General features: G+C 42.0%; 1 protein-coding gene across 3 annotated transcripts; it reads right to left on the bottom strand.

The window, feature by feature from the left end:
• Window positions 1–1,725: 1,725 nt before the first annotated feature.
• vipas39 (VPS33B interacting protein, apical-basolateral polarity regulator, spe-39 homolog) lies at window positions 1,726–27,050 on the bottom strand. 3 transcript variants are annotated; one of them, XM_014145047.2, is made up of 19 exons: window positions 26,951–27,050; window positions 22,130–22,222; window positions 15,222–15,327; window positions 14,309–14,449; window positions 13,942–13,980; window positions 13,774–13,838; window positions 13,563–13,619; window positions 13,211–13,303; window positions 11,725–11,758; window positions 11,295–11,397; window positions 8,088–8,115; window positions 7,653–7,726; window positions 7,163–7,238; window positions 6,627–6,761; window positions 6,063–6,104; window positions 5,525–5,701; window positions 5,079–5,168; window positions 4,515–4,619; window positions 1,726–2,316 (listed from the first exon to the last, which is right to left on the bottom strand). In XM_014145047.2, the coding sequence occupies exons 2-19, from the start codon at window positions 22,220–22,222 to the stop codon at window positions 2,296–2,298; spliced, it is 1,479 nt and encodes a 492-aa protein (XP_014000522.1). In that variant the 5' UTR covers window positions 26,951–27,050; the 3' UTR covers window positions 1,726–2,295. The 3 variants fall into 3 exon arrangements, with proteins under 3 accessions (XP_014000522.1, XP_014000523.1, XP_045551745.1); XM_014145048.2 differs by lacking the exon at window positions 26,951–27,050 and adding an exon at window positions 26,355–26,448; XM_045695789.1 differs by lacking the exon at window positions 26,951–27,050 and adding an exon at window positions 22,302–22,449.
• Window positions 27,051–27,303: the final 253 nt, after the last annotated feature.

The raw sequence follows: 27,303 nt of genomic DNA, 5'->3' as shown, positions 1-27,303 counted from the left end.
GGCAGGGAGCATGGCCCCAGTGATGTACTGGGCAGTCCATACCACACCACACTCTGTAGCGCAATGTGATCGAGGGCGGTGCTGTTGCCATACCAAGCAGTGATGCAGCCAGTCAAGATGCTCTTAATGGTGTAGCTTTATAACTTTTTTGAAGGACCATGCCAAACCTTTCCAACTTCCCGAGGGGGAAGAGGCACTGTCGTGCCTTCTTCATGACTGTGGGCTTAAGTGGACCATTTTAAGTCCTTAGTGATTTGGACACCAATGAAGCTCTCGACCCGCTCCACTGTAGCCCCGTTGATGTGGGTAGGGGCATACTCGCCCCCCCCCCTCCCCATTTCCTGTAGTCCACGATAAGCTCCTTGGTCTCACTGACATTGAGGGAGAGGTCACTGACCTCCTCCCTGTAGGCTCATCGTCGCCGGTGATCAGGCCTATCACCGTCGTGTCGTCAATTAATTATTGATTGCATACTGGTGTTGTAGGCTAGCCTAGGTAGGATAATTGTATTGTCCCTGAACAAGATCAATAGGGGAGTTTTTGAGCTGTGTGTCTCCTGTCTTCACTGTTCTTTCATGCACAATGATGCACCTGGCCTCTCCGCTTATATAGAAAATTGGTGCAGCTTTGAATGATTTTATGTGCAGTATGATTGCTAGTTAGCCTATTGCAGATCTGGACAAATGATCCACCTATCACTATTGCCACTATGAATGGTGGATAGAGGGCAGGATAGACAGACAGGTAGACTATATTGACCTGTGGTATAGTTACACGGAACCCTAACCGGCTGCACGCGTGCGCCATCGTGCATATATTTATTTTGTCCCCCCACACCAAACGCGATCACGACACGCAGGTTAAAATATCAAAACAAACTCTGAACCAATTACATTAATTTGGGGACAGGTCGAAAAGCATTAAACATGTATGACAATTTAGCTAGCTAGCTTGCCCATGCTAGCTAATTTGTCCTATTTAGCTAGCTTGCTGTTGCTAGCTAATTTGTCCTGGGATATAAACATTGAGTTGTTATTTTACCTGAAATGCACAAGGTCCTCTACTCTGACAATTAATCCACAAATAAATGGTCAACCGAATCGTTTCTAGTCATCTCTCTTCCTTCCAGCCTTTTTCATCTTTGAACGGCATCTAAACTTTCATAGTAGTACCACGACGACCAGCAAAACAGTTAATCTTTCAATCACCCATGTGGGTATAACCAATGAGGAGATGGCACGTGGGTACCTGCTGCTATAAACCATTGAGGAGATGGGAGAGGGACAGGTCGATTACCCTTACAGCGTGATCTGCATCAGAAATAGGAATGACTTCTATTTTAGCCCTTGGCAACGCAGACGCCCGTTGGCGCGCGCGAGCGAGCAGTGTGGGTGCAATAATTGAATAACATGGATTTCTAAATTTATTTAGCAACGCTCGTGCACACGATGTGTCCGGTCTGGTCAGCATGTTAGTGTGCGGCAAAGCATAGTGCATAAGGGAAGTACCAAAACACCTTGATATAGGGGTGCCCATGCAAGCAGCTGAGGAAATGTGGCTAGGATGGAATAAATTATATAGTAAAACCTGCAAAAACCACCATTTCGTAAATAATTTGGTAATCTTCTGTTGAAATATCTAATTTTGAAGAAAAATAACAAATTAGATTAAAGAAATTGTACACCAAAAAGGTAAATGAGTTCTAAAATGTAGGTACCACCACAGTTGCAAGTCAAGAACGTGTTTCAGCCGTTCTTATTAAAGTTTTATTTTCATGTTTATAAAAACACAAATTAGATCAGGGGTCAGAGGAATACATGTCTATATACTGTTGTTCAGACTTTTACTACCGCTGTTGCACCTTCTGCTTCGGCTTGTGTAAAGAGCACAGCTAACAGGGTTGGCAAAAAGATGGATACGCACGTCGAGCAAGCATTACACAAGACTGCAAACCAAAAAAAAAGTCATGAAAATGGAAGGTTTTGGCTCATTCATTCGTATGGCCACCTGCTCTCTCTGCTGCTCTCTCTGCTAACTTAAAGTTAGCTCTGGTCCAGGGCGTTAGTGTCTGTTCCTCTACTAACGGTTAGTGGAGGAATGCAAACTAATGCCATGGACCAGAGCTAACAAAGTATGGAAGGTGAACTTCGTCTTGCAGTCAAACCGTCAACTGCATCTTCACTCCAGGAGCCATTACTTTAAAATAGTTTGTCCCACACATCATCTCTCATCTGAAACAAATCGTTTTAAATGTCCATTTGAAGCAGTGTTGTCATAGTCTTCTAGCAGTGGATGTCAGTTTTTCCATCGGATTTGCTGCAAGAAAAGAGCCAAAGTCCTGTTAGTGATGATAAAACTGACTTTAACCATGTTGAATTGATATAAAACAACTATCTAATTGTTTCACAGATTCTGATTGAATAAGATCAGATCTAATTATTTAATGGAGAACTAAAAATGTGATTTCATCAAAGTTGATTACCCTTGGATGAATTCTTCTGGACTAGAGCTTGGACTAAATACTGTGACTAACTTCTTTTGTTTTCGAAGCTTGCCTGCCACGCTCAGACGAGTTTGTTCAGACCAAGGGTTTAGTTCACTTTTCGAAGTGGGTTAACACAGTTTTATAGGATAATTTCACAAATAAATGCAAAAAGTTCACACAGAGTGCATCTGAGCGACAAACTAGTCTGCCATTGCATCGCCGGAAGTCACTCTGTGACTCAAACTTATTTTTTTAAAATATATATATCAACATTTTTATATGAGGCGACAGAACAGAATGTCACCTTTTATTTGAGGGTATTTTCATACATATCGGTTTTATCATTTAGAAATGAAAACACTTCGAAGATAGTTACTTTACTTTATTACTACGTCATACGTACATACATACATACATACATACATACATACATACATACATACATACATACATACATACATACATCTCTGCAAAACATCTGATGTGAAAAGATCTGATGTGATTGGTCAAAATACCAATTAGTGGAAACAGATCAGAATTGGGCTGCCTGTCTAAAGTTTGGGAAACCCTGGGCTAGACCACCCAGCCCACAATTCAAGTGATCATGTCCTAAGACCAAATGATCATTAGTCTTGGCTATAATGCAGTTTAGAATAGGCTGGAGAATATGGGTGTGTGAAAATGTCCCTTCAACATGACTAATCTGATTACGTAACTCAGATTTTACAATGCACAAGTGTAGTTCTGTTGAGATGTACAAAAGAGAAGTGGAAGTGTTTTTGAAGATTAAATACATTGTCTGGTCATGAGTATCAACACAGAAAGGAACCAAGGTTGAAGAGGAACTACTGTCTTTCCATGAAAACACAACCAGACTGAGAAAACAGATTGTGTTAACGCAACAGTACATGCCCCATAAGGAAATAGGGCTGTCAATTTTAGCCTTTCACTTAAAACTGACAATGACCAGCCACTTCAGTTGAAGTAGACACATCACAATGTCTTATTATGAGCCATCGTCTTATGATTGTCATATTTATCATTACAAGAGGAACAGACGAGAGACTAAATTTGCACCTTATCTGATCCTCACCACTTCCTTACACAAGCAGACTTCCCGTCTTGCTAGAGGAGACGTGACACTTTCAAACAGGTTTTTTTTTCATTAGGCACCAAATTTAAGAAAAACAGACTGAAACAGGGAGGGGCTACCTGGACATTTTTGTATTGCAAAATGTTTAAAAAACGTTTCCGTTGTGTGCCACAATGAAAATGACCCAGTTCACATAGGAAATGCAGTCTGTTGCACATAGTTAGGCAATCTACTGCACAACATTGTTCTCAAGAAATCCTTTGATGTAAAGGAGTCTTGTATTGTTGGGTGTTGAAAGGCGTCATTTTGCTTAATGTCCTCGCGCTTTACAATCAAAGCAACTTTAATTGTTGATTTTCTGTCTCGTTAGTAATAACGCTTAGAAGTAAGTGTTCTTCACTTCTGGACCTGGGAGGGTCACTATACGTACAGGCTGTACTTTCCAGCTTCGCCCTATACCACCTGATATGAACTGCTAATCAAGACTTTAATTAGCCGAATCGGGGGTGTTAGTGCAGGGCTGGAACAAAAGCCGGCACACGTCTGCCCTCCAGTGTACAGGGTAACTCATTGGTCATTGACTCTGACCCTGGAGACCTAAAGGGTGTATGGCTTTTTATTTCAACTTGGATACTTATACCACTGATTGACCTCATTGAGTTTCTTTGAGTAACCGATTTGTAAACTCATGTGTGTTAGTGATGGGCTGGAACAAAAGCCTGCACACACTTTAGCTCTCCAGGGCCAGGGTTAGTGACCGCTGGCGTAACAAAAAAGCGCTCAGATTATGTGACTGAAGCCGACTTGTGGTGATGACCCATATCTTACAGTGTAGGGTGCATTTCCCAACACTAATGGTTAAGGTTAAGATTGGAGGAGGGGAAGCAGATCCTAGATCTGTACCTAGGGGAAACTTCACCCCAGAGCCTATCTTACCGAGTTGCTGAGGATTTCCTCGATCTTCCTGTACTCGGATGAGCCTCTCTCCACCTTCCCCCGGTACACAATCAACTGCTGCCGGTCCTTCAGGTCCCTGTACGTCTGATTAGGCAAAAGAACCGCCAATCAATCATCATGCCACATAATGATAAATAGCATGTGATGCCAGTATAAGAGATGAAATGTTATCCGTACTGTCAATGATATCAATTGCCACAATTGTTTGAGTTCTTGCGCACTAGGCATTGTAGGTATAGTATTAAACTGCAGTACTGTTACCGATGTAAATTATGCCAAAAAAATGTAACAGTAGTGCTAGAGACATAGGATGTTGTTCTACATAAGAATATAAAATAAATATATGATCAATACTCATTATAGTGCTTTAAAACATGGAAGTTGGTAGAAGTTACCGCTAACCACTGATCCAGTGTCAGCCCATTTTTCTATGCCTCTAAGGGTTAAGGTTAGGATTTGTGACTGCGTAATCTGATCCTAGATTTGTGGTTAGGGGTGACTCCTCCATCGAGCTATAAGATGTGTGTCTGTCAGATGTCTCACATTGATGATGACGTCGTGACACTTATACTTCTGCGCCAAACTGATCTTCTGCTCCGCGTCTTCAACCAGGTTTACGTAATCCTGCAACACCTAGGAGTAGAGGGACAGAAAGAGAGGGATGAGCGACTAAAAGAAATGTGGCAACACATCTGCATGATGTGGCATAACAGTCAGTGTAATCCCTAAAAATGAAAACACACAGCATCTAGCTATGAAATAAAATTATATTTAGTGCCATTTTCTGGTTTAATTTTAGCTATTATGCTTATGGAATTTTGAATTGTGCAATTCAACTGCATTGCATGTAATGTGCCACACCCAATATACATCTGCAGAAAACTGAAAAAAATGGGAATAGAGACCAGTGCTTATTTCAGGTGATTTTAAAAACACAGTACCACCTGGTGTTCAGACCGGGGAAGTGCAGCTGTAGTTGTCCTACCTACCTGTACTGGTGCGTTGTTTTTCTGAAGGATGTCCACTATTCTATGGAAGCCAATGGGAGACCTCTTCTTGGTGTAGCCCAGCCAGTTCTTGGTGGTGAACAGAGCATCCACATCGAACCAGGCTTTCAGCTTCGCCCTCGCACCCAGACATGTGAGGAGAAACTGTTTATCTGAAATCTGGATGATGACAAAACTTGAGAGTTATTACAATCATTGAATGTTGTTTAACCTGGAAACACACGTTTCCTTAACTCTGTTGGGAAATAGGGTTGAAGGCAAATCGATGTCTTTCTGACAACTTCAGCTCAATGAAGGTCTTAAAATAGTTGGACAGATGGATTGGCATGAATAACGAAAATATACATATGGTCTCATTGCAAACGGAGCCACAATATTGTTGAACGAAAAGATTCACAACAGTGACTCAAGCCAGACACATTTACCTAGTAATAAAGACAAGGCCCAGTTAATTCAAAAACAAAATGGACAGACAAATACTCATGTGTAGTCCGAGCTTCTCTCGCTCTCTCTCTCTTACCCTGAAGGTCTTCCGTATGTTGGCTGGACTGCTGAACGTGCCCTGTGGGAGAGACTGGGCTAGTTAGTTGATGTTGTGCACACAGACACAGATATAGACCCAGGCACACACACACACACACACACACAAACAGACCTTAATCAACTCCAACCATAATGTTATTTCAATTAACAACAGAACTAATTATTAAATGTTTGGATATAATGGCAATATTTATAATATAAAAGATTGATAGATTAATGCACAAATTCATGCATTTTTACATCAACTGGTTAACACTAGGTTTCCTACTACAGCCAGGTAACTGACACTGTCTCCATCTTGTGGTCGCAATAGAGAATTACAGTCAGAAAAAAAACTGTCTCCGTAGCACAGTGGTCATCAACTCTGAGAGCTACAGGGTGTGCCGGCTCTGGCTCCAGTCCAGCCCTAACAGGACTAGCACCATATTCACCTGATCAACTTATCATCATGCAAAATCTGGAGCACGTGCTCATACTGGAACAAAAGCCTGCACACCCTGTGGTTCTCCAGGACCAGGTTTGAGGGCCACTTCAGACTCACATCAGACTCCCCATAATGGTAGAAGCAGGAGTAGTAGAGTGTAGTGATGATAGGCATGTTGAGGATGGAGGCTTTCCGCGGGTATTTCTTAAAGATGTCCGCCTGGCCGCTACTCTCCACCTGTTTGTCGTTCGCCTAAACGGGGAAGACATGGAATCTTTGGTTTTAAAACCTACATAAGGCTGTCATAAGCCTGACTTATGGCTTGATATGATGTAGGGTTAGCCTGGAGAAACAGAGAAGGGAAGGTTTGGAATGTTTGGTTTTAAAGCCTACATAAACATGTCAAACATGACATAGGATTTGACATATTATGCAAAATATGTCATAGCGCAGGTATCTGTGGCGAAACTGTTCTCCCAAATTACACATCGAAACCTTATGGAGACCATGTTAGTGCCCCATGCTTTTTAACAGATTTCAAACAAGATGTTATTTAAAGCGCAAAATAAAAGGTTACTACTGTACCATGAGCGAGATTCAGCCATTGGTGTTCTTCAGTCAACTATGTTTCAAAAATAGCAGCGGTTTCTCACCTCGATGATAATCTGCCTTTCCAGGAGTGTGTAGTGGTCTTGAACGTGAGTGGCGTCGTCTGGTGAGAAGGGGAGACTGCAACAAAGTCCATGGTGCTAGTTAGTAACGCTGTTCTCCAAAGCTAATACTGCTGTGTAGTATCTCTGACTCCAGGAGTAGGTAACATTCAAATGTGTTAAATGACCTTACTTCAGGAAAAAGGTTTGTACGACCTTGTATGATTTAAAAACACCCCAATCAACAACATCAAAATGTGGCAGAAAATGGGAAAAGAAAAAGATGCTGTTCATGAGAGAAAACTTAGGATTCTTTACCTTGGTTCTGTTCCTTAGCGTACGCAACAGAAAACATTTTGCAACAGAAAACGAAAATCAGCACTTCTTTTTGGACGCGTTCACGTAGTGCCTTCCTGTGTCTGTACGATTTCTTCCGTTTTGTGCCTAACAAACACGACCCTGAGACGTGAAGTAATGTGGAGTGGATCTTTACCTGAGGCAGTTCTTCAGAAAGTCCCTCCTCTTGTTCTCGTCTCTGATATTGAGGTGATCTCTGTACTGCATGAGCTGAATATGGAATGGAAACAGAGGAAGGTGCATTGAGATTTAAAACCATCAACAACCAATGAGTGCAGAGCATTAAAGGCACAATCTGTAATGTTCATTTCAACTCCACCGTCAGCGGTGCCACAGACAGTTTTCAGGGAAACAGTATCTTCAACCGAGCTTCCTTTTCCACTGAAAACCAGATGTGGAGACCCTGCTCATGCATTTATTTTACACCTGCTACGTTAGGTTATTTCAACTCAAAAGTGCTGCCCCTGCACTTGTTTGACACATTTTAGGATGGACTGAAATGTAACTGAATTACACTTTTGAGGTAACTGTCCCCCCCAGAATGGCTTGGCAGACCATGGGAAGTACATACCGCCATGTCTTCTGTTCTGTCCAGGGACCTTGATGACACGAGAGAAAAGAGGACTGATCAGAATGCCTACATACAAGTAGCAAGTTGAGCACACAGTACCATCATTTGGGTACGCAATGGAAAATATTTAAAACCTTTTGCAAAATAATTCTTAAAATGGAGAAATCCTGACAGTTCCTCCCTGTTTCAGTCTGTTTTATTTCCTTGGGTGCCTTATAAACACAACTCAGATGCTACACTCCTTGAACAGAAGTGGTAAAAACCAGTCCAACAAGGTTACATGACAACTCCATTGATACAATCTTATGGCTTAAAGGATACAGTGCATTTGGAAAGTATTCAGACCCCTTGACTTTTTCCACATTTTGTTAACATTACAGCCTTATTCTAAAATTGATTAAAATTGATTTTCTTCCACTCATCAATCTATACACAATGCCTCATAATGACAAAGCCTTTTGGTTTTTAGAAATGTTTGCAAATTTCTATATAATATACACTGCTCAAAAAAATAAAGGGAACACTTAAACAACACAATGTAACTCCAAGTCAATCACACTTCTGTGAAATCAAACTGTCCACTTAGGAAGCAACGCTGATTGACAATAAATTTCACATGCTGTTGTGCAAATGGAATAGACAACAGGTGGAAATTATAGGCAATTAGCAAGACACCCCCAATAAAGGAGTGGTTCTGCAGGTGGGGACCACAGACCACTTCTCAGTTCCTATGCTTCCTGGCTGATGTTTTGGTCACTTTTGAATGCTGGCGGTGCTTTCACTCTAGTGGTAGCATGAGACGGAGTCTACAACCCACACAAGTGGCTCAGGTAGTGCAGCTCATCCAGGATGGCACATCAATGCGAGCTGTGGCAAGAAGGTTTGCTGTGTCTGTCAGCGTAGTGTCCAGAGCATGGAGGCGCTACCAGGAGACAGGCCAGTACATCAGGAGACGTGGAGGAGGCCGTAGGAGGGCAACAACCCAGCAGCAGGACTGCTACCTCCGCCTTTGTGCAAGGAGGAGCAGGAGGAGCACTGCCAGAGCCCTGCAAAATGACCTCCAGCAGGCCACAAATGTGCATGTGTCTGCTCAAACGGTCAGAAATAGACTCCATGAGGGTGGTATGAGGGCCCGACGTCCACAGGTGGGGGTTGTGCTTACAGCCCAACACCGTGCAGGACGTTTGGTATTTGCCAGAGAACACCAAGATTGGCAAATTCGCCACTGGCGCCCTGTGCTCTTCACAGATGAAAGCAGGTTCACACTGAGCACATGTGACAGACGTGACAGAGTCTGGAGACGCCGTGGAGAACGTTCTGCTGCCTGCAACATCCTCCAGCATGACCGGTTTGGCGGTGGGTCAGTCATGGTGTGGGGTGGCATTTCTTTGGGGGGCCGCACAGCCCTCCATGTGCTCGCCAGAGGTAGCCTGATTGCCATTAGGTACCGAAATGAGATCCTCAGACCCCTTGTGAGACCATATGCTGGTGCGTTGGCCCTGGGTTCCTCCTAATGCAAGACAATGCTAGACCTCATGTGGCTGGAGTTTGTCAGCAGTTCCTGCAAGAGGAAGGCATTGATGCTATGGACTGGCCTGCCCGTTCCGCAGACCTGAATCCAATTGAGCACATCTGGGACATCATGTCTCGCTCCATCCACCAACGCCACGTTGCACCACAGACTATCCAGGAGGATGCTTTAGTCCAGGTCTGGGAGGAGATCCCTCAGGAGACCATCCGCCACCTCATCAGGAGCATGCCCAGGCATTGTAGGGAGGTCATACAGGCACGTGGAGGCCACACACACTACTGAGCCTCATTTTGACTTGTTTTAAGGACATTACATCAAAGTTGGATCAGCCTGTAGTGTGGTTTCCACTTTAATTTTGAGTGTGACTCCAAATCCAGACCTCCATGGGTTGATAAATTGGATTTCCATTGATTATTTTTGTGTGATTTTGTTGTCAGCACATTCAACTATGTAAAGAAAAAAGTATTTAATAACATTATTTCATTCATTCAGATCTAGGATGTGTTATTTTAGTGTTCCCTTTATTTTTTTGAGCAGTATATTTTTTTCAATATTACATTTACATAAGTATTCAGACCCTTTACTCAGTACTTTGTTGAAGCACCTTTGGCAGCGATTACAACCTCGAGTCTTGGGTATGACGCTACAAACTTGGCACAACTGTATTTGGGGAGTTTCTCCCATTCTTCTCTGCAAATCCTCTCAAGCTCTGTCAGGTTGGATGGGGAACGTCACTGCACAGCAATTTTCAGGTCTCTCCAGAGATGTTCGATTGGGTTCAAATCCAGGCTTTGGATGGGCCACTCAAGGACATTCAGAGACTTGTCCCGAAGCCACTCCTGCGTTGTCTTGGCTGTGTGCTTAAGGCCGTTGTCCTGTTGAAGGTGAACCTTCACCACAGTTTGGGGCGCTCTGGTGCAGGTTTTCATCAAGGATCTCTCTATACTTTGCTCCGTTCATCTTTGCCTTGATCCTGACAAGTCTCCCAGTCCCTGCCGCTGAAATACATCACCACAGCATGATGCTGCCACCCCCATGCTTCCCCGTAGGGATGGTGCCAGGTTTCCTCCAGACGTGACGCTTGGCATTCAGGCCAAAGAGATCAATCTTGGTTTCATCAGACCAGAGAATTTTGTTTCTCATGGTCTGAAAGTCTTTAGGTGCCTTTTGGCAAACTCCAAGTGGGCTGTCATGTGCCTTTTACTGAAGAGTGGCTTCCGTCTGACCACTCTACCAGAAAGGACTCTAGAGCTCTGTCAGACTGACCATCAGGTTCTTGGTCACCTCCCTGACCAAGGCCCTTCTCCCCCAATTGCTCACTTTGGCCGGGCGGCCAGCTCTAGGAGTCTTGGTGGTTCCAAAATTCTTCCATTTAAGAATGATGGTGGCCACTGTATTCTTGGGGACCTTCAATGTTGGAGACATTTTTTGGTACCCTTCCCCAGATCTGTGCCTCGACACAATCCTGTCTCGATATTTCAGTTTTTGCTTTAAATTCATTTGCAAAAATTTCAAAACTTGTTTTCACTTTCTCATTATGGGGTTTTGTGTGTAGATTGATGAGAAAAAATTATGAATCCATTTTAGAATAAGGCTGTAACATAACAAAATGTGAAAAAAGTCAAGGGGTCTTAAGACTTTCCGAATGCACTGTATTTTTGTGAATTGTTACTCACTTGAAAAGCTCCACCAAAAGCTTTTGTTCTCCTATTTCCTTCAGGTAGTGGATATAATGCCTAAGAGCTATTTCTCTTGTTATCAACTCCCGGAAGAGAATCTCTGCACAGAAACACAGTGAACTGTCATTACTTGCATAATATTGCCATGTGCACTTAACTTTTGCAACATCCAAAGTTTGCAACTGTTATTGTTCTAAAGGAATAATATATGCCATTTAGCAGATGCTTTTGTCAGCATGCATACATTTTCAACACCTGGGAATAATAAATAAAAAAGGTAGAACTGAATGTAAAAGACGAAGAAAATAGAAAAATAAAAGGTGCAAAATTTGCACTGGTGTAAATTCCTGGTAACTCAACCAGAATAGAATGAGGTAAAAAAAAGTTCAATCTAATGGACAAAAAAAAAACGGATTAAAAACCTTACCTTTACTTAATGACTTCTTTAAATATATTAAAACCTGCAATGAGAGGTTACAGAACAGTATAAGTATACTGAACAAAAATATAAACGCAACATGTAAAGTCTTGGTCCCATGTTTCATGAGCTGAAATAAAAGATCCCAGAAATGTTCCACGCGTACAAAAAGCTTATTTCTCTAAAATGTGGTGCACCAATTTGTTTACATCCCTGATAGTGAGCATTTCTCTTTTGCCAAAATAATCAATCCACCTGACAGGTGTCTCATATCGAGAAGCTGATTAAACAGCATGATCATTACACAGGTGCACCTTGTGCAGGGTACAATAAAAGGCCACTCTAAAATGTGCAGTTTTATCACACAACACAATGCCACAAGTTGAGGGAGCTTGCAATTGGCATGCTGACTGCAGGAATGTCAATCAGAACTGTTGACAGAGAACTGAATATTCATTCCTCTACCATAAGCCGTCTCCAACATCATTTTAGAGAATATGGCAGTACATCCAACCGGCCTCACAACTGTCCGAAACAGTCTCAGGGAAGCTCATCTGCATGCTTATCATCCTCACCAGGGTCTTGACCTGACTGCATTTCAGCGTCGTAACTGACTTCAGTGGGCAGATGCTCACCGTTGATGGCCACTAGCAGGCTGGAGAAGTGTGCTCTTCACGGATGAATCCCGGTTTCAACTGTATCGGGCAGATGGCAGACAGAGTATATGGTGTCGTGTGGGAGAGCAGTTTGCTGATGTCAACGTTGTGAACAGAGTGCCCCATGGTGGCGGTGGGGTTATGGTATGGGCAGGCAAAAGCTACGGACAACAAACCCAATTGCATCTTATCAATGGCAATTTGAATGCACAGAGATACCGTGAAAAGATCCTGAGGCCCATTGTCGTGCCATTCATCTGCCGCCATCACCTCATGTTTCAGCATGATAATGCACGGCTCCATGTCGCAATGATCTGTACACAATTCCTTGAAGCTGAAAATGTCCCAGTTCTTCCATGGCCTGCATACTCACCAGACATGTCACCCATTGAGCATGTTTGGGATGCTCTGGATCGACGTGTACAACAGCGTGTTCCAGGTCCCGCCAACATCCAGCAACTTCACACAGCCATTGAAGAGGAGTGGGACAACATTTCACAGGCCACAATCAACAGCCTGATCAACTCTATGTGAAGGAGATGTGTCGAGCTGCATGAGGCAAAAGGTGGTCACTCCAGATACTGACTGGTTTTCTGATCAACACCCATAACTTAAAAAAAAAAAAAGAAAGTATCTGTGACCAACAGATTCATATCTGTGTTCCCAGTCATGTGAAATCCATAGATTAGGGCCTAATGAATTTATTTCTATTGACTGATTTCCTTAAATTAACTGTAAGTCGGTAAAATCTTTTAAAATTGTTGCACGTTGCATTTGTATTTTTGTTCAGTGTAATAAAAATGATGTTTTCTTTCAACTAGAGTCAAATCAAAACGTACCGCGGTGATGACGTTTCCATCATGTGCATTCACAGCCTCATCCAATAGCAGCAGTTTGTCCTGTAAGGAGTGGAACTTCTCCAAAGAGTAGACCTTTGAGAAAATACAATCATGGACTGAGTTAGAATAATACAATATTAATATTATATCACAGTCCATAGAATTGCAAAATACATAAAGCAGAGTATTTGCTGGAGCATTATAAAACAGATGATAATAACCTAATAAACTGTATGCCATTTAGCAGACACTTTTATCCAAAGTGACTAACAGTAGGCATAACAACAGTCAGCTTACAATTTACAGTCAGTTTGAAGACAAATAAATGTTGATTTTACACCATTGATCCTACCTTTCCCTGCTGCATCCTCTTCACAGTCTCCTCAGGGGTCCAGTCACTGACATAGTCCTGCCACAGCAAGATGACGTCATCATTAATAGACCAACGACAGTCCAGTTAATACAGTATTAGTGATGTTAATAACAGTTAGTTCAGTTTGTGGAACAACTTTTCAGAGTGCTCTGAAATATACTGATTATGTGTAAGATAAAACATATCTTACCTTGTATTCAGATTTTGGTTTCCGAAGTTCCGGGGCGTAATTTCGGATGGATGGATCACCGAAAGCTATAAAATACTATAAAAGTTGAGAACCACGCTTTTCAAAATAGCAATTTTCACACACATATGGCAAAAATTGAGTAACAACTCTCGCTAAAATGTTACCCACACTCAGAGAAGGACTGGAAGTTCCCAGTTTTGGCCTTTCCTAAAAAATGAGAGTGAGTGTGTGTTAATTGATAAGGAAATACTTATGTTGACATTAGTATTCGCATTGAGAATGTGCAAAACTACAAAACTAGGGACAATGGTTGGTGTATAGCTAGAGCTCATTGGTGTTTGTTATAGATTCAAAACTGTACCGAGGGCAAATCTGTTTGACAGAATGAAGCGAACCCATTTTGATTGGGTCGAATGCAACGGTCACAAGATCGGTTATCCCAAACTCAAAAATCGACCCACAACACAACACTTCCAATCTAAATACACCCAACGAGAATGGCCTTAAATCTGTCATGAGGTGGATTGAGTTGTACCTTTGAATAAGGAGCTTAAGGAGTAGCCAGAACTATTCTTGGGCAACGAAGGGGCAGTGTGGATTTTGGGGAAGCTCTGGTCCCGCACCTCTCCTGTGGAACGAATGCTGGATTCTGTCTCCTTGACCGACCACGAGATACCTGAGGGAACAACAACATTTAGGGCCACAACTTACAACATTTAGGCCCAGAACCATTCAAGTTACTAGCAAACATACTGGTCCTACGTGAACTTATCACAAAACTTAAAAAGGCACAGTCCATACGTTTTCTGTTTTCCTTGTGGCAACGAACCAAATTACAAAGAATCAACCTAAATTATAAACACACACATAAAGTGTCTGTTGCTTCACTTAGGAAAATACATTGAGTTCAAAACATTAAGAACGCCTTCCTAATATTGAGTTGCATACACAATCCATGTCTCAAGGCTTAAAAATCCTTCTTTAACGTGTCTCCTCTCCTTCATTTACACTGATTGAAGTGGATTAATAATGGACCATAGCTTTCACCTGGATTCACCAGGTCAGTCTATATAATGGAAAGAGCAAGTGTTCATAATGTTCTGTATACACTCAGTGTATATTTCTATTGTAGCACTTTTTATTGTTCGGTTTACACCAATGACTGCACCAACCTCATCTTCTCATCTTGGCACTTGTAAAGACCCATTAATTGTCAGCACGCCACTTTTTTTTTTTTTTTTTTTTTTTTAACAGGAAAGAGAACATACTGCACCTTTTTAAAAAAGAATAGTTCAATCAAAAAGCTTTTAATATTTTGTTCATTAGTCTACGGTTAATACAATCCCCCAAAATGTATGTCACTCAGCAGTCAAGTTTTCATTATAGGGCACGTTCAGTACAGAGAAAAAAACTGATGATGCATTTTGCATCATATGATGTTCTCTTACTTCCAACAGGCTCTCCACTCCAGCTGACCTTCTCCACATCATCTTCTTCATCCTCTTCCTCTACCAGGCTGCGGATACTGTTCACAGCCCGCTTGGATTCCTTTAGCTTAAATACATTCGAAATAGAAAAAAACATGTTTATGTTCACACTACATTTCTGTACCTTGACAGTCCAATGTGAGCAAGTATGTTTCCAAACTTCAGATGCCACATACCCAGCCGCTGGCCATGTTTACATGTTAAAATTTGCTAAATGTTTCCACCATTGTCTTTCTTTGGTGTCCTACCCTTGTGTGATAGGGTAAGCTAGTTAAAGTATCCAAATGTAACATATATAAGAGGTGGTCAACCCTCCTCTTGGAGATCTTTAGGGTATGTAGGTTTCTGCTCAAGCCCTGCTCAAACACACCGGTTTGATGTGCAGCTGATTAATAGAATCAAGTGTGCTGGAGCAAAAGCCTGCATATTCAGTAGTTCAACAGGAAGAGGATTGGCCAACCGCCTGGCATAAAAGTATTGCGTCCCAAATGGCATCGTATTCCCTACATCGGGCTCTCCAACCCTGTTCCTGGAGAGCTAAGTTCTTGTAGGTTTACTCCAACCCTAATCTAGCGCACCCAATTCTAATAATTAGCTGGTTGATCAGCTGAATCAGGTTAGTTACAACTAGGGTTGGAGCGAAATCCTACAGGTTAGCTCTCCAGAAACAGGTTTGGAGAGCCCTTCCCTACATCAGTGTTTCCCAAATCAGGCCCTCGAGTACTCCCAACAGCCCACATTTTTGTTGTCGGCCTGGGGCCACTAAAAAAAATGTACTGTTGGGGATACTCGAGGACCGGAGATGGGCAACACTGCCCTACATAGTACCACCCCTATGGACCCTGGTAAAAAGTAGTGCATCAAGGTTTATATGGTTTAGTGTTTTATTTCTATGAGTTTTTCACACAAAAAATAAGCAATTCAGCTTAGTTTCAGTTAGTTTTCAGACCTGATTTGCATTTTTTTTTTAATGTAGTTAAATGTTTTATATATTTTATTTTAGTATTAAAGCGTGCGTGGGAGGCGGGCGTGGGAGGCAAGGAGCCATTTGGGTTATATAGTTTGGTTTTTAGGGATGTCAGTTCTTGCAACTGGGGGCCAGTAATACATAAGGTAATGGTTTTGATTTGATTTATTAGGATCCCCATTAGCCGATGGAGAAAGCTAGTCTTACTGGGGTCCGACACAAAACCTAAAAGACATTACTGACAAAAGACTTTACAATTGACATACATTTAGAAACATTAACATGTAGCGTGTGTGTGAGAGAGTTACACATACATGTCAGTACAAATCTCACATGGGGGAGAGGCGTTGTGCCGTGAGGTGTTGCTTTATTAGATTTTTTTAAACCTGATTTGCTGTTCACTTGCGCTATATAACATGGAAGGGAGTCCCATGCAGTCATGGCTCTGTATAATATTGTACGTTTCCTTAAATTTGTTCTGGACCTGGAGACTATGAAAAGACCCCTGGTGGCATGTCTGTTGAGGTAAGTGTGTGTGTGTCAATGCTGTGCGTAAGTTGACTATGCAAACAATTTGGAATGTCCAACACAATGTTTATAATAAAAACTAGTGATGCAGTCAGTCTTTCCTCACCTCTTCGCCAAGAGAGACTGACATGCTACATGTTAATATTAATATCTCCCCATATTTACAACCATCGAATCTATATATTTTGACCATGACAGTTTACAATCTAAGGTAACACCAATTAATTTAGTCTCCTCAACTTGTTCAACAGCCGCACCATTCATTACCAGATTCAGCTAAGGTCTAGAACTTGTGCCAAATACAATGCTCTTAGATTTAGAGATGTTCAGAATCAGTTTATTACAGGCCACCCATTCAAAAACTGACTGCAAATCTTTGTTAGGGTTTCAGTAACTACATTAGCTGATGTCTATATGGTTTAATCATCAGCATACATGGACACACATGCTTTGTGTAATGCCAGTGGCAAGTCATTGGTAAAAATAGAAAAGAGGGCCTAGAGTGCTGCCCTGCGGTACACCACACTTTACACCAGAGAAGCTTCCATTAAAGAAAACCCTCAGAGTTCTATTAGATAGATAGCTCTGAATCCACGATATGGTAGAGGTTGAAAAGCCATAACACATAAGTTCTCAACAACAGGTTATGATCAATAATATCAAAGGCTGCACTGAAATCTAACACTACAGCTCCCACAATCTTATTATTATCATTTTTTTTCAACCAGTCAGTCATTTGTGTCAGTGCAGTACATGTTGAGTGCCCTTCTCTAGGAGCATGCTGAAAGTCTGTTAATTTGTTTACAGAGAAATAGCATTGTATTTGGTCAATACATGTTTTACAACAGTTTGCTAAGAGCTGGCAGCAAGCTGATAGGTCTGCTGTTAGAACCAGTAAAGGCTGCTTTGCTAATCTTGGGTAGCGGAATGACTTTGGCTTCCCTCCAGGCCTGAGGACAAAGACTTTCCAATAGGCTCAGATTAAAGATATGACAGATAGGAGTGGCTATAGTCAGCTACCATCCTCAGTAGCTTTCCATCTAAGTTGTCAATACTTGGAGGTTTGTCATTATCGATCTACAACAATAATTTTTTCACCACTCCCACACTAACTTGACAAAATTCAAACTTACTACAATGCTTTTCTTTCATTATTAGTTTTTTTTATGCAAGAGAACGATGACTCACTGTTCATTGTTGGCATTTCCTGCCTAAGTTTGCCCACTTTGCCAATGAAGTAATCATTAAAATAATTGGTAACATCAAATGGTTTTGTGATGAATAAGCCATCTGTATCATGGTGCCGGAGAAGCTGGCTGACGATTTACGTGCTCCTAACCAACTGTGTTTTTTTGGGGGGGGGCCTGAGGACAAAGACTTTCCAATAGGCTCAGATTAAAGATATGACAGATAGGAGTGGCTATAGTCAGCTACCATCCTCAGTAGCTTTCCATCTAAGGGGGGGGGGTGTTTGTGGGGGGTTTTTGCGTTGTTTGTAACTTATTTTGAACATAATGTTGCTGCTATCGTCTCTTATGACCGAAAATAACTTCTGGACATCAGAACAGCGATTTCTCACTACGAACTGCTAGAAGCTTTTTTTCCTTTAATGAGTCCGATGTAAAGGACATACTGCTTTCCCTGGAACAGGCCCAAATTCCCGTCATTTGCGTGAAGAAAAGACGGAGAAAAGGTTGGGCTGCCTTGTGAGAATTTGTAGGCGATCGAATAAACCCCCACTGCCTTCCGATCTACTAGCTAACTTGCAATCATTGGAAAATACAATTGATGACCTACGAGGAAGATTAAACTACCAACGAGACATTAAAAACAGTAATATCTTATGCTTCACGGAGTCGTGGCTGAACGACGACATCAACATACGCTGGTTATACACTGTATCGGCAGGATAGAACAGCGGCGTCTGGTAAGACAAGGGGTGGCGGACTATCTATATTTGCGATCAACAGCCGGTGCACGATATCTAAGGAAGTCTCGAGGGTTTGCTCGCCTGAGGTAGAGTATCTCATGATAAGCTGTAGACCACACCATCTACCTAGAGAGTTCTCATCTGTATTTTTCGTAGCTGTCTACATAACACCACAGACTGAGGCTGGCACTAAGACCGCACTCAATGAGCTGTATTCCGCCATAAGCAAACAGGAAAACGCTCACCCAGAGGCGGCACTCCTAGTGGCAGGGGACTTTAATGCAGGGAAACTTAAATCCGTTTTACCACATTTTTATCAGCATGTTAAATGTGCAACCAGAGGGGGGAAAAAAAGTCTAGAACACCTTTAATCCACACACAGAGACACATACAAAGCTCTCCCTTGCCCTCCATTTGGCAAATCTGACCATAATTCTATCCTGATTCCTGCTTACAAGCAAAAAATTAAAGCAGGAAGCACCAGTGACTCCTTCAATAAAAAAAGTGGTCAGATGAAGCAGATGCTAAGCTACAGGACTGTTTTGCTAGCAAAAACTGGAATATGTTCCGGGATTATTCCGATGGCATTAAGGAGTACACCACATCAGTCATTGGCTTCATCAACAAGACCATACGTACATACCCCAACCAGAAACCATGGATTACAGGCAACATCCGCACTGAGCTAAAGGCTGGAGCTGCCGCTTTCAAGGAGTGGGACTCTAACCCGGATGCTTATAAGAAATCCCGCTATGCCCTTCGACGAACCATCAAACAGGAAAAGCATCAATACAGGACTAAGATCGAATCATACTACACTGGCTCCGACACTCATCGGATGTGGCAGGGCTTGCAAACTATTACAGACTACAAAGGGAAGCACAGCCGAGAGCTACCCAGTGACACGAGCCTACCAGATGAGCTAAACTACTTCTATGCTTGCTTCGAGGCAAATAACACTGAAACATGCATGAGAGCACCAGGTTTTCCGAATGACTGTGTGATCACGCTCTCTGCAGCCGATGTGAGTAAGACCTTTAAACAGGTCAACATTCAGGGCCAGACGGATTACCAGGATATGTACTCAGAGCATGCGCTGACCAACTGGCAAGTGTCTTCACTGACATTTTCAACCTCTCCCTGTCCGAGTCTGTAATACCAACATGTTTCAAGCAGACCACCATAGTGCCTGTGCCCAAGAACACGAAGGTAACCTGCCTAAATGACTACCGACCCATAGCACTCATGTCTGTAGCCATGATGTGCTTTGAAATGCTGGTCATGGCTCACATCAACACCATTATCCCAGAAACCCTAGACCCACTCCAATTTGCATACCGCCCTAACAGATCCACAGATGATGCAATCTCTATTGCACTCCACACTGCCCTTTCCCACCTGGACAAAAGGAACACCTATGTGAGAATGCTATTCATTGACTACATCTCAGCGTTCAACACCATAGTGCCCTCAAAGCTCATCAATAAGCTAAGGATCCTGGGACTAAACACCTCCCTCTGCAACTGGATCCTGGACTTCCTGACGGGCCGCCCCCAGGTGGTAAGGGTAGGTAACAACACATCTGCCACGCTGATCCTCAACACAGGGCCCCTCAGGGGTGCGTGCTCAGTCCCCTCCTGTACTCCCTGTTCACTCATGACTGCATGGCCAGGCACGACTTCAACACCATCATTAAGTTTGCCGATGACACAGCAGTGGTAGGCCTGATCACCGACAACGACGAGACAGCCTATAGGGAGGAGGTCAGAGACCTGGCCGTGTGGTGCCAGGACAACAACCTCTCCCTCAATGTGATCAAAACAAAGGATATGATTGTGGACTACAGGAAAAGGAGGACCGAGCACACCCCCATTCTCATTGACGGGGCTGTAGTGGAGCAGGTTGAGAGCTTCAAGTTCCTTGGTGTCCACATCACTAACAAACTAACATGGTCCAAAGCACACCAAGATAGTTGTGAAAAGGGCACGACAAAACCTATTCCCCCTCAGGAGACTGAAAAGATTTGGCATGGGTCCTCAGATCCTCAAAAGGTTCTACAGCTGCACCATCGAGAGCATCCTGACTGGTTGCATAACTGCCTGTTATGGTAACAGCTCGGCCTCCGACTGCAAGGTACTACAGAGGGTAGTGCGAACGGCCCAGTTCATCACTGGGGCCAAACTTCCTGCCATCCAGGACCTATATACCAGGCGGTGTCAGAGGAAGGCCTTAAAAATTGTCAAAGACTCCAGCCATCCTAGTAATAGACTGCTCTCTCTGCTACCACACGGCAAGTGGTTCGGGAGCGCCAAGTCTAGGTCCAAGCGGCTTCTAAAAAGCTTCTACCCCCAAGCCATAAGACTCCTGAACATCTAATCAAATCGCTACCCAGACTATTTGCACCCCCCCCTTTTACGCCGCTGCTACTCTCTGTTATTATCTATGCATCGTCACTTTAATAACTCTACCTACATGTACATATTACCTCGACTAACCAGTGCCCCCACACATTGACTCTGTACCGGTACCCCCTGTATATAATCTCGCGCTTTAATTACTTGTTACTTTTATTTGTATATTTTAAACTGCATTGCTGGTTAGGGGCTTGTAAGTAAGCATTTCACCTGTTGTATTCGGCGCATGTGACTAATACAATTTTATTCGATGAAAGATGGGAGTTGAATTTGTCTTTCTGCCCATAATTTCATTTAAAGTACTCCAAAGTTCTTCATATCATAGATCTTGGATTCATAACACAGTTTTTTCTTCATACTGTTTAGTCACATCATTTCTCAATTTGCAGTAAGTCAGCCAGTCAGATGTGCAGCCAGACTTTTTAGGCACTCCTTTGCCCCATCTCTTTCAACCATACAGTTTTCCAATTCCTCATCAATTCATGGAGCCTTAACAGTGGGTCAGGTCATAGGTTAGGTAAGCCCTTCTCATGACTAATTCCACGTCCCTTTTGATTAGCTGAGGTGATTTGGTAAAGTGTGAAACACTCTATCTAGAAACAATTTATCTTTGAATGCCATCGGAAACCTTAATTATCATACAAAAATGACTTGACAAATACAAAAGATACACTTACTGTTAGCGGTTTTAACAGCGATTTCCACTGAGTACATGTATCTTTTGTATTTGTAAAATCTATTTAGGGTGATATAATAGTAGAATTTCTGAGGTTCCATAACTGTATTGCACACAGTGATTATTAACAGTTAGACAGAGCGTCAGGACAGCTGTACACATTGGCCCCGCTGTGGTCAATTGTTAACTTTAGTATGTAAGAAAAATCAAGTCAGCTACCTTAAAGTTCAAACCGGTTTGTGAATTATTTTATTTCATGGGTTTTAATTTCAGTTTACTATAAAAACCTTGTAGGGCATTATATATGGAATAGGGTGCCATTTGGGACACCCCTAAGACTTTCAAGTTATTTACCCTGGTAAAGTCATCATCTTCATCATCAAATGTGAAAGCTTTGAACTTCGAACTGTTCCAGTATTCGTCCTCATCTGGTTTACTCCTTATCATCTGGAACAGAGTTAGTTACATTTACTGCACATTGTTTATACCACAGAAGGATATATCATATCTCTATTGTTTATACAACCATTGCGGCAGCGTCCTTAGTACAACAGCAACCTCATCAAGCGGTTTCAGACATAAGGCTGCAGGTTTGAATACTCCAGAATTTGCTACATTAGTCTCAGAAGTGGGATGGTGCTACAGTGAGATCAGCGGAAACATCCCTTGGAGACATGAGGTAGTTAAACATAGAGGCATGCTTCAGAAGGGGAGGTGTCTTGAACAACACCAGGAATGCTATCAGAAAGTTGAGACTTCTTGGCATAGCCTAATGGCTTTCAAATCAAAGTTCATTTGTCGTATTACACAGATTAGCAGATGTTAAAGCAGGTGCAGCGAAATGCTTATGTTTCTAGCTTCAGCAGTGCAGTAAGTGTCTAACAGTACAATACTGTGTACAGACAGTATGGACAATTAACAGTGCATTGGGAAAGTATTCAGACCCCTTGACTTTTTCCACATTTTGTTACGTTACAGCCTTACTCTAAAATTAGATTAAATTGTTTGTTTTTTCCTTCAATCTACACACAATAGCCCATAATGACAAAGCAAAAAGAGGTTTAGACATTTTTGCAAACTTGTCTATTAAAAAAACCTGAAATATCACATTAACATAAGTATTCAGACCCTTTACTTAGTACTTTGTTGAAGCACCTTTGGTAGCGATTACAGCCTTGAGTCTTCTTGGGTATGATGCTACAAGCTTGGCACACCTGTATTTGGGGAGTTTCTCCCATTCTTCTCTGCAGATCCTCTCAAACTTTGTCAGCTGGGATAGGGAGCATTGCCGCACAGCTATTTTTAGGTCTCTCCAGAGATGTTCAATAGGGTTCAAGACCAGGCTCTGGCTGGGCCACTCAAGGACATTCAGAGACTTGTCCCGAAGCCACTCCTGCGTTGTCTTGGCTGTGTGCTTAAGGTTGTTGTCCTGTTGGAAGGTGAGGTGGAAGGAGCAGGTTTTCATCAAGGTTCTCGCTGTACTTTGCTCCGTTCATCTTTCTCTCGATCCTGACTAGTCTCCCAGTCCCTGCCGCTGAAAAGCATCCCCATAGCATGATGCTGCCATCACCATGCTTCACTGTAGGGATGGTGCCAGGTTTCCTCCAGACGTGACGCTTCGCATTCAGGCCAAAGAGTTCAATCTTGGTTTCATCAGGCAAGAGAATCTTGTTTCTCATGGTCTGAGAGGCTTTAGGTGCCTTTTGGCAAACTCCAAGATGGCTGTCATGTGCCTTTTACTGAGGAGTGGTTTCCGTCTGCTCACTCTACCATAAAGGCCTGATTGGTGGAGTGCTGCAGAGATGGTTGTCCTTCAGGACGGTTCTCCCATATCCACAGAGGAACTCTGGAGCTCTGTCAGAGTGACCATCGTGTTCTTGGTCACCTCCCTGACCAAGGCCCTTCTCCCCCGATTGCTCAGTGTGACCGGGCGGCCAGCTCTAGGAAGAGTCTTCGTGGTTCCAAACTTCTTCCATTTAAGAATGATGGCGGCCACTGTGTTCTTGGGGTCCTTCAATGCTGCAGAAATGTTTTGGTACCCTTCCCCAGATCTGTGCCTCGACACAATCTTGTCTCGGAGCTCTACGGACAATTCCTTCAACCTCATGGCTTGGTTTTTGCTCTGACATGTACTGTCTACTGTAGGACCAATTTCGAGTCTTCATAGCAAAGGGTCTAAATACTTATGGAAATACCTACAAACATTTCTAAAAACCTGTTTTCACTTTGTCATTATGTGGCATTGTGTGTAGATTGCTGAGGATTTTTATTTTTATTTTATACATTTTAAAATAAGGCAGTAACTTAACAAAACATGGAAAAAGTCAAGGGTTCTGAATACTTTCCGAATGCACTGTATAAGTAGGAAAATGTATGCCCAGCAGTAGTTATACAGGATGAGCTACTGTATGTTGAGAATACAGTATGTATTAATAAAATTAGTAAACATTTAGCTTAATTTCTCAGAGATCAAATTAAAATGTCAACAAAATAATGTTGCAGGAATGCTAATCTTATCCGTTTCTAACTACAGAAATGATTTCAGAACAATAAACATTATGTAAACATTACTAAAATAGTCAATGACTATGTACATAGGGCAGCAGTCTCTAAGGTACAGGGTAGGGTAACGGGTAGTAGCTGGCTAGTGACAGTGTCTAAGGTGCAGGGCAGGGTACTGGGCGGAGGCCGGCTAGTGATGGACATAAAAGCTATTTTTCAATCTCTCGGTCCCAGCTTTGATGAACCTGTACTGTGTTTGCCTGCTATCCATCTTGGCATTCCCCTACCGTTGTAAAAAAGCAATAGAAATGCATTTATGAATGTCTACATTTGTTTTTGGCAAATATATTATATTACAGACACCTTAATGCATACTTTTAAATTATATTATGTGAGCTAAACATAAAAATATATTTACTTTAAAGTACAATTATTATTTTTTTACGTTACTGTCCCCACTACAACAAAAAAACATACTTAAATACATGTGACTTTGTCCTATAAACATTTAATTGGAAAACTGTAGAATTCCATTCAATTTTATCATTGGTCCAATGACTACTTGCTAGCTGTGAAGCCACATCCATAATTGGTAGATGGTTCTGACCAGAAAACCAGTCAGTATCTGGTGTCACCACTATTTGCCTCATACAGCGCGACAAATCTCCTTCGCATAGAGTTGATCAGGCTGTTCATTGTCGCCTGTGGAATGTTGTCCCACTCCTCTTCAATGGCTGTGTGAAGTTGCTGAATATTGGTGGGAACTGGAACACGTTGATCCAAAGCATCCCAAACATGCTCAATGGGTGACATGTCTGAGTATGCAGGCCATGGAAGAACTGGGACATTTTCAGTTTCCAGGAATTGTGTACAGATCCTTGTGTCATTATGCCGTGCATTATCATGCTGAAACATGAGGTGATAGCGATGAATTAATGGCACGACAATGGGTCTCAGAATCTTGTCACGGTATCTCTGTACATTCAAATTGCCATCAATAAAATGCAATTGTGTTTGTTGTCCGTAGCCTATACCTGCCCATACCATAACCCCACTGTCACCATGGAGCACTCGGTTTACAACGTTGGCATCAGCAAATCGCTTGCCCACATGATACCATACATATGGTCTGCGGTTGTGAGGCCGGTTGGACGTACTGCCAAATTCTCTAAAATGATGTTTGAGACGGCTTATGTAGAGAAATGAACATTAAATTATTTGGCAATAGCTCTGGTGGACATCCCTGCAGTCAGCATACCAATTGCACACTTCCTCAAAACTTGAGACATCTGTGGCATTGTGTTGTGTGACAAATCTGCACATTTTAGAGTAGCCTTTTATTTTCCACAGCACAAGATGCACCTGTGTAATGACCGTGCTGTATAATCAGCTTCTTGATATTCCACACTTGTCAGGTGGATGGATTATCTTGGCAAATGAGAAATGCTCACTAACAGGGATGTAAACAAATGTGTGCACAAAATATGAAATAAATAATATTTTTGGGCATATGGAAAATTTCGGCAATCTTTTATTTCAGCTCATGAAACACCACTTTACATGTTGGTTTAATATTTTTGTTCAGTGTAGATTTTGATTTGGGTGGGTGGGGGTGCATCTAAAAACAATCAGAACCGTCAATAGATTATGTATGTAGCTTTGGACACATGCTGCTAGCAGGTAACGTTACAGCCATTGGACTATTAGTTATCTCGACCGCAGTCGCTATGGAATTCCCTTAGACCTTGTCTTATTAATTCATTAAATAGTCCGAGGTCTAACATATTGGGATATGTTTTCCCCTGCTACTTTTGCTTCTGACACTATTGTTAGATTTGCACACTCATGACAAACATGGTAAAAAATATATATATATATTGCAAGCAATAGACACCAACTACCTTAAGCGCCTATTGATGATAGTACATTCTGGACGGAAAGTTTTGTTAACAGTCCCGAAGCGTGTTCTGAACGTTAAAACGCGTTGTTTGCGGTATGGTTTTGGAAATAAGGAACTTATTTTTCATATAAGCTAGAAATAATAAGAACAAAAAACAAAAGTTCAATTACTACACACCTTTTTAGGGTTAGTGTTCCCACACAGCCATGTCTCAGTGCTTGTTTACGGAAGACAGATGACCACCTGTTCTAATTAGCTATCGTCGAACACCTGTGTGTATGTTTCCTGTAAACTTAACTGGGGATGAAGTGTAGTTTGTCAACTGGAGGCACACACAGTTTATGGATCTGTGCAAATCTGCTAAAATTAGAGTAAATGTGTAGTTTTATGAAAGATTATTTCTTGCTGATATGGAAGACAAGGGCCACATGTTTCTAAAAACCGTTTCACAAGCGATTATTATTGATTTTTGTAACACAGCGACGGTTTAGAATTGTAGTTCACATGGCCAGCTGTGTGAAAGCTAACCGCTAAAAACCCTATGGAGATTAGGGTTTTCGATTGCTAGACAACAGGTAAATATTATTCTTGTGAGCCTGTAGCTAGGCTATGATTGTGGTGATTGATGGCAGGTATTTTTGAGGGAGGCAGAGAGGGAAAGGAAAATGTTCTATCATGACCATCTCAGGAAATATCGACATATTTCAGGGCTGTGGAAGAGTGAAGGATAATTAGTAAATGATGGATCTAAAAGCTCATAAACGAATAATTACCTTCAGAAATGTAGCTATACAGCTGGTCGGTAGCAGTAGACGTCTCTTGGTCAATCTGCCCTACCCTTTGATGGGAAATGTAGTGCGCTTGTGATTTACCGTATGCTTTAAAGAATTAAGGATAACTACAAAAAGACTACAAACGTGATATCTTCACGTATCCTCAATTGTTTTACTTCCGTGTCCCCTAAATTGTTTTTTTTATTCACGAGTAATATTATTTTTACTGCCAACCTGATTGTCATTTTAATAATTTACAATAACTAATTTTAAAAAGGACAATTATGATTTCTTAATAAAATCCTATTGTGGAATCAACGGATCGTAGAGGGACTGAGGGGAATCACCTTCCT

This window comes from Salmo salar, chromosome ssa15, assembly GCF_905237065.1.
Source record: "Salmo salar chromosome ssa15, Ssal_v3.1, whole genome shotgun sequence".
Classification (NCBI taxonomy): domain Eukaryota; kingdom Metazoa; phylum Chordata; class Actinopteri; order Salmoniformes; family Salmonidae; genus Salmo; species Salmo salar.
The sequence above is the reverse complement of the archived record's forward strand: the minus strand, read 5'-3'. Positions and strand labels throughout refer to the sequence as shown.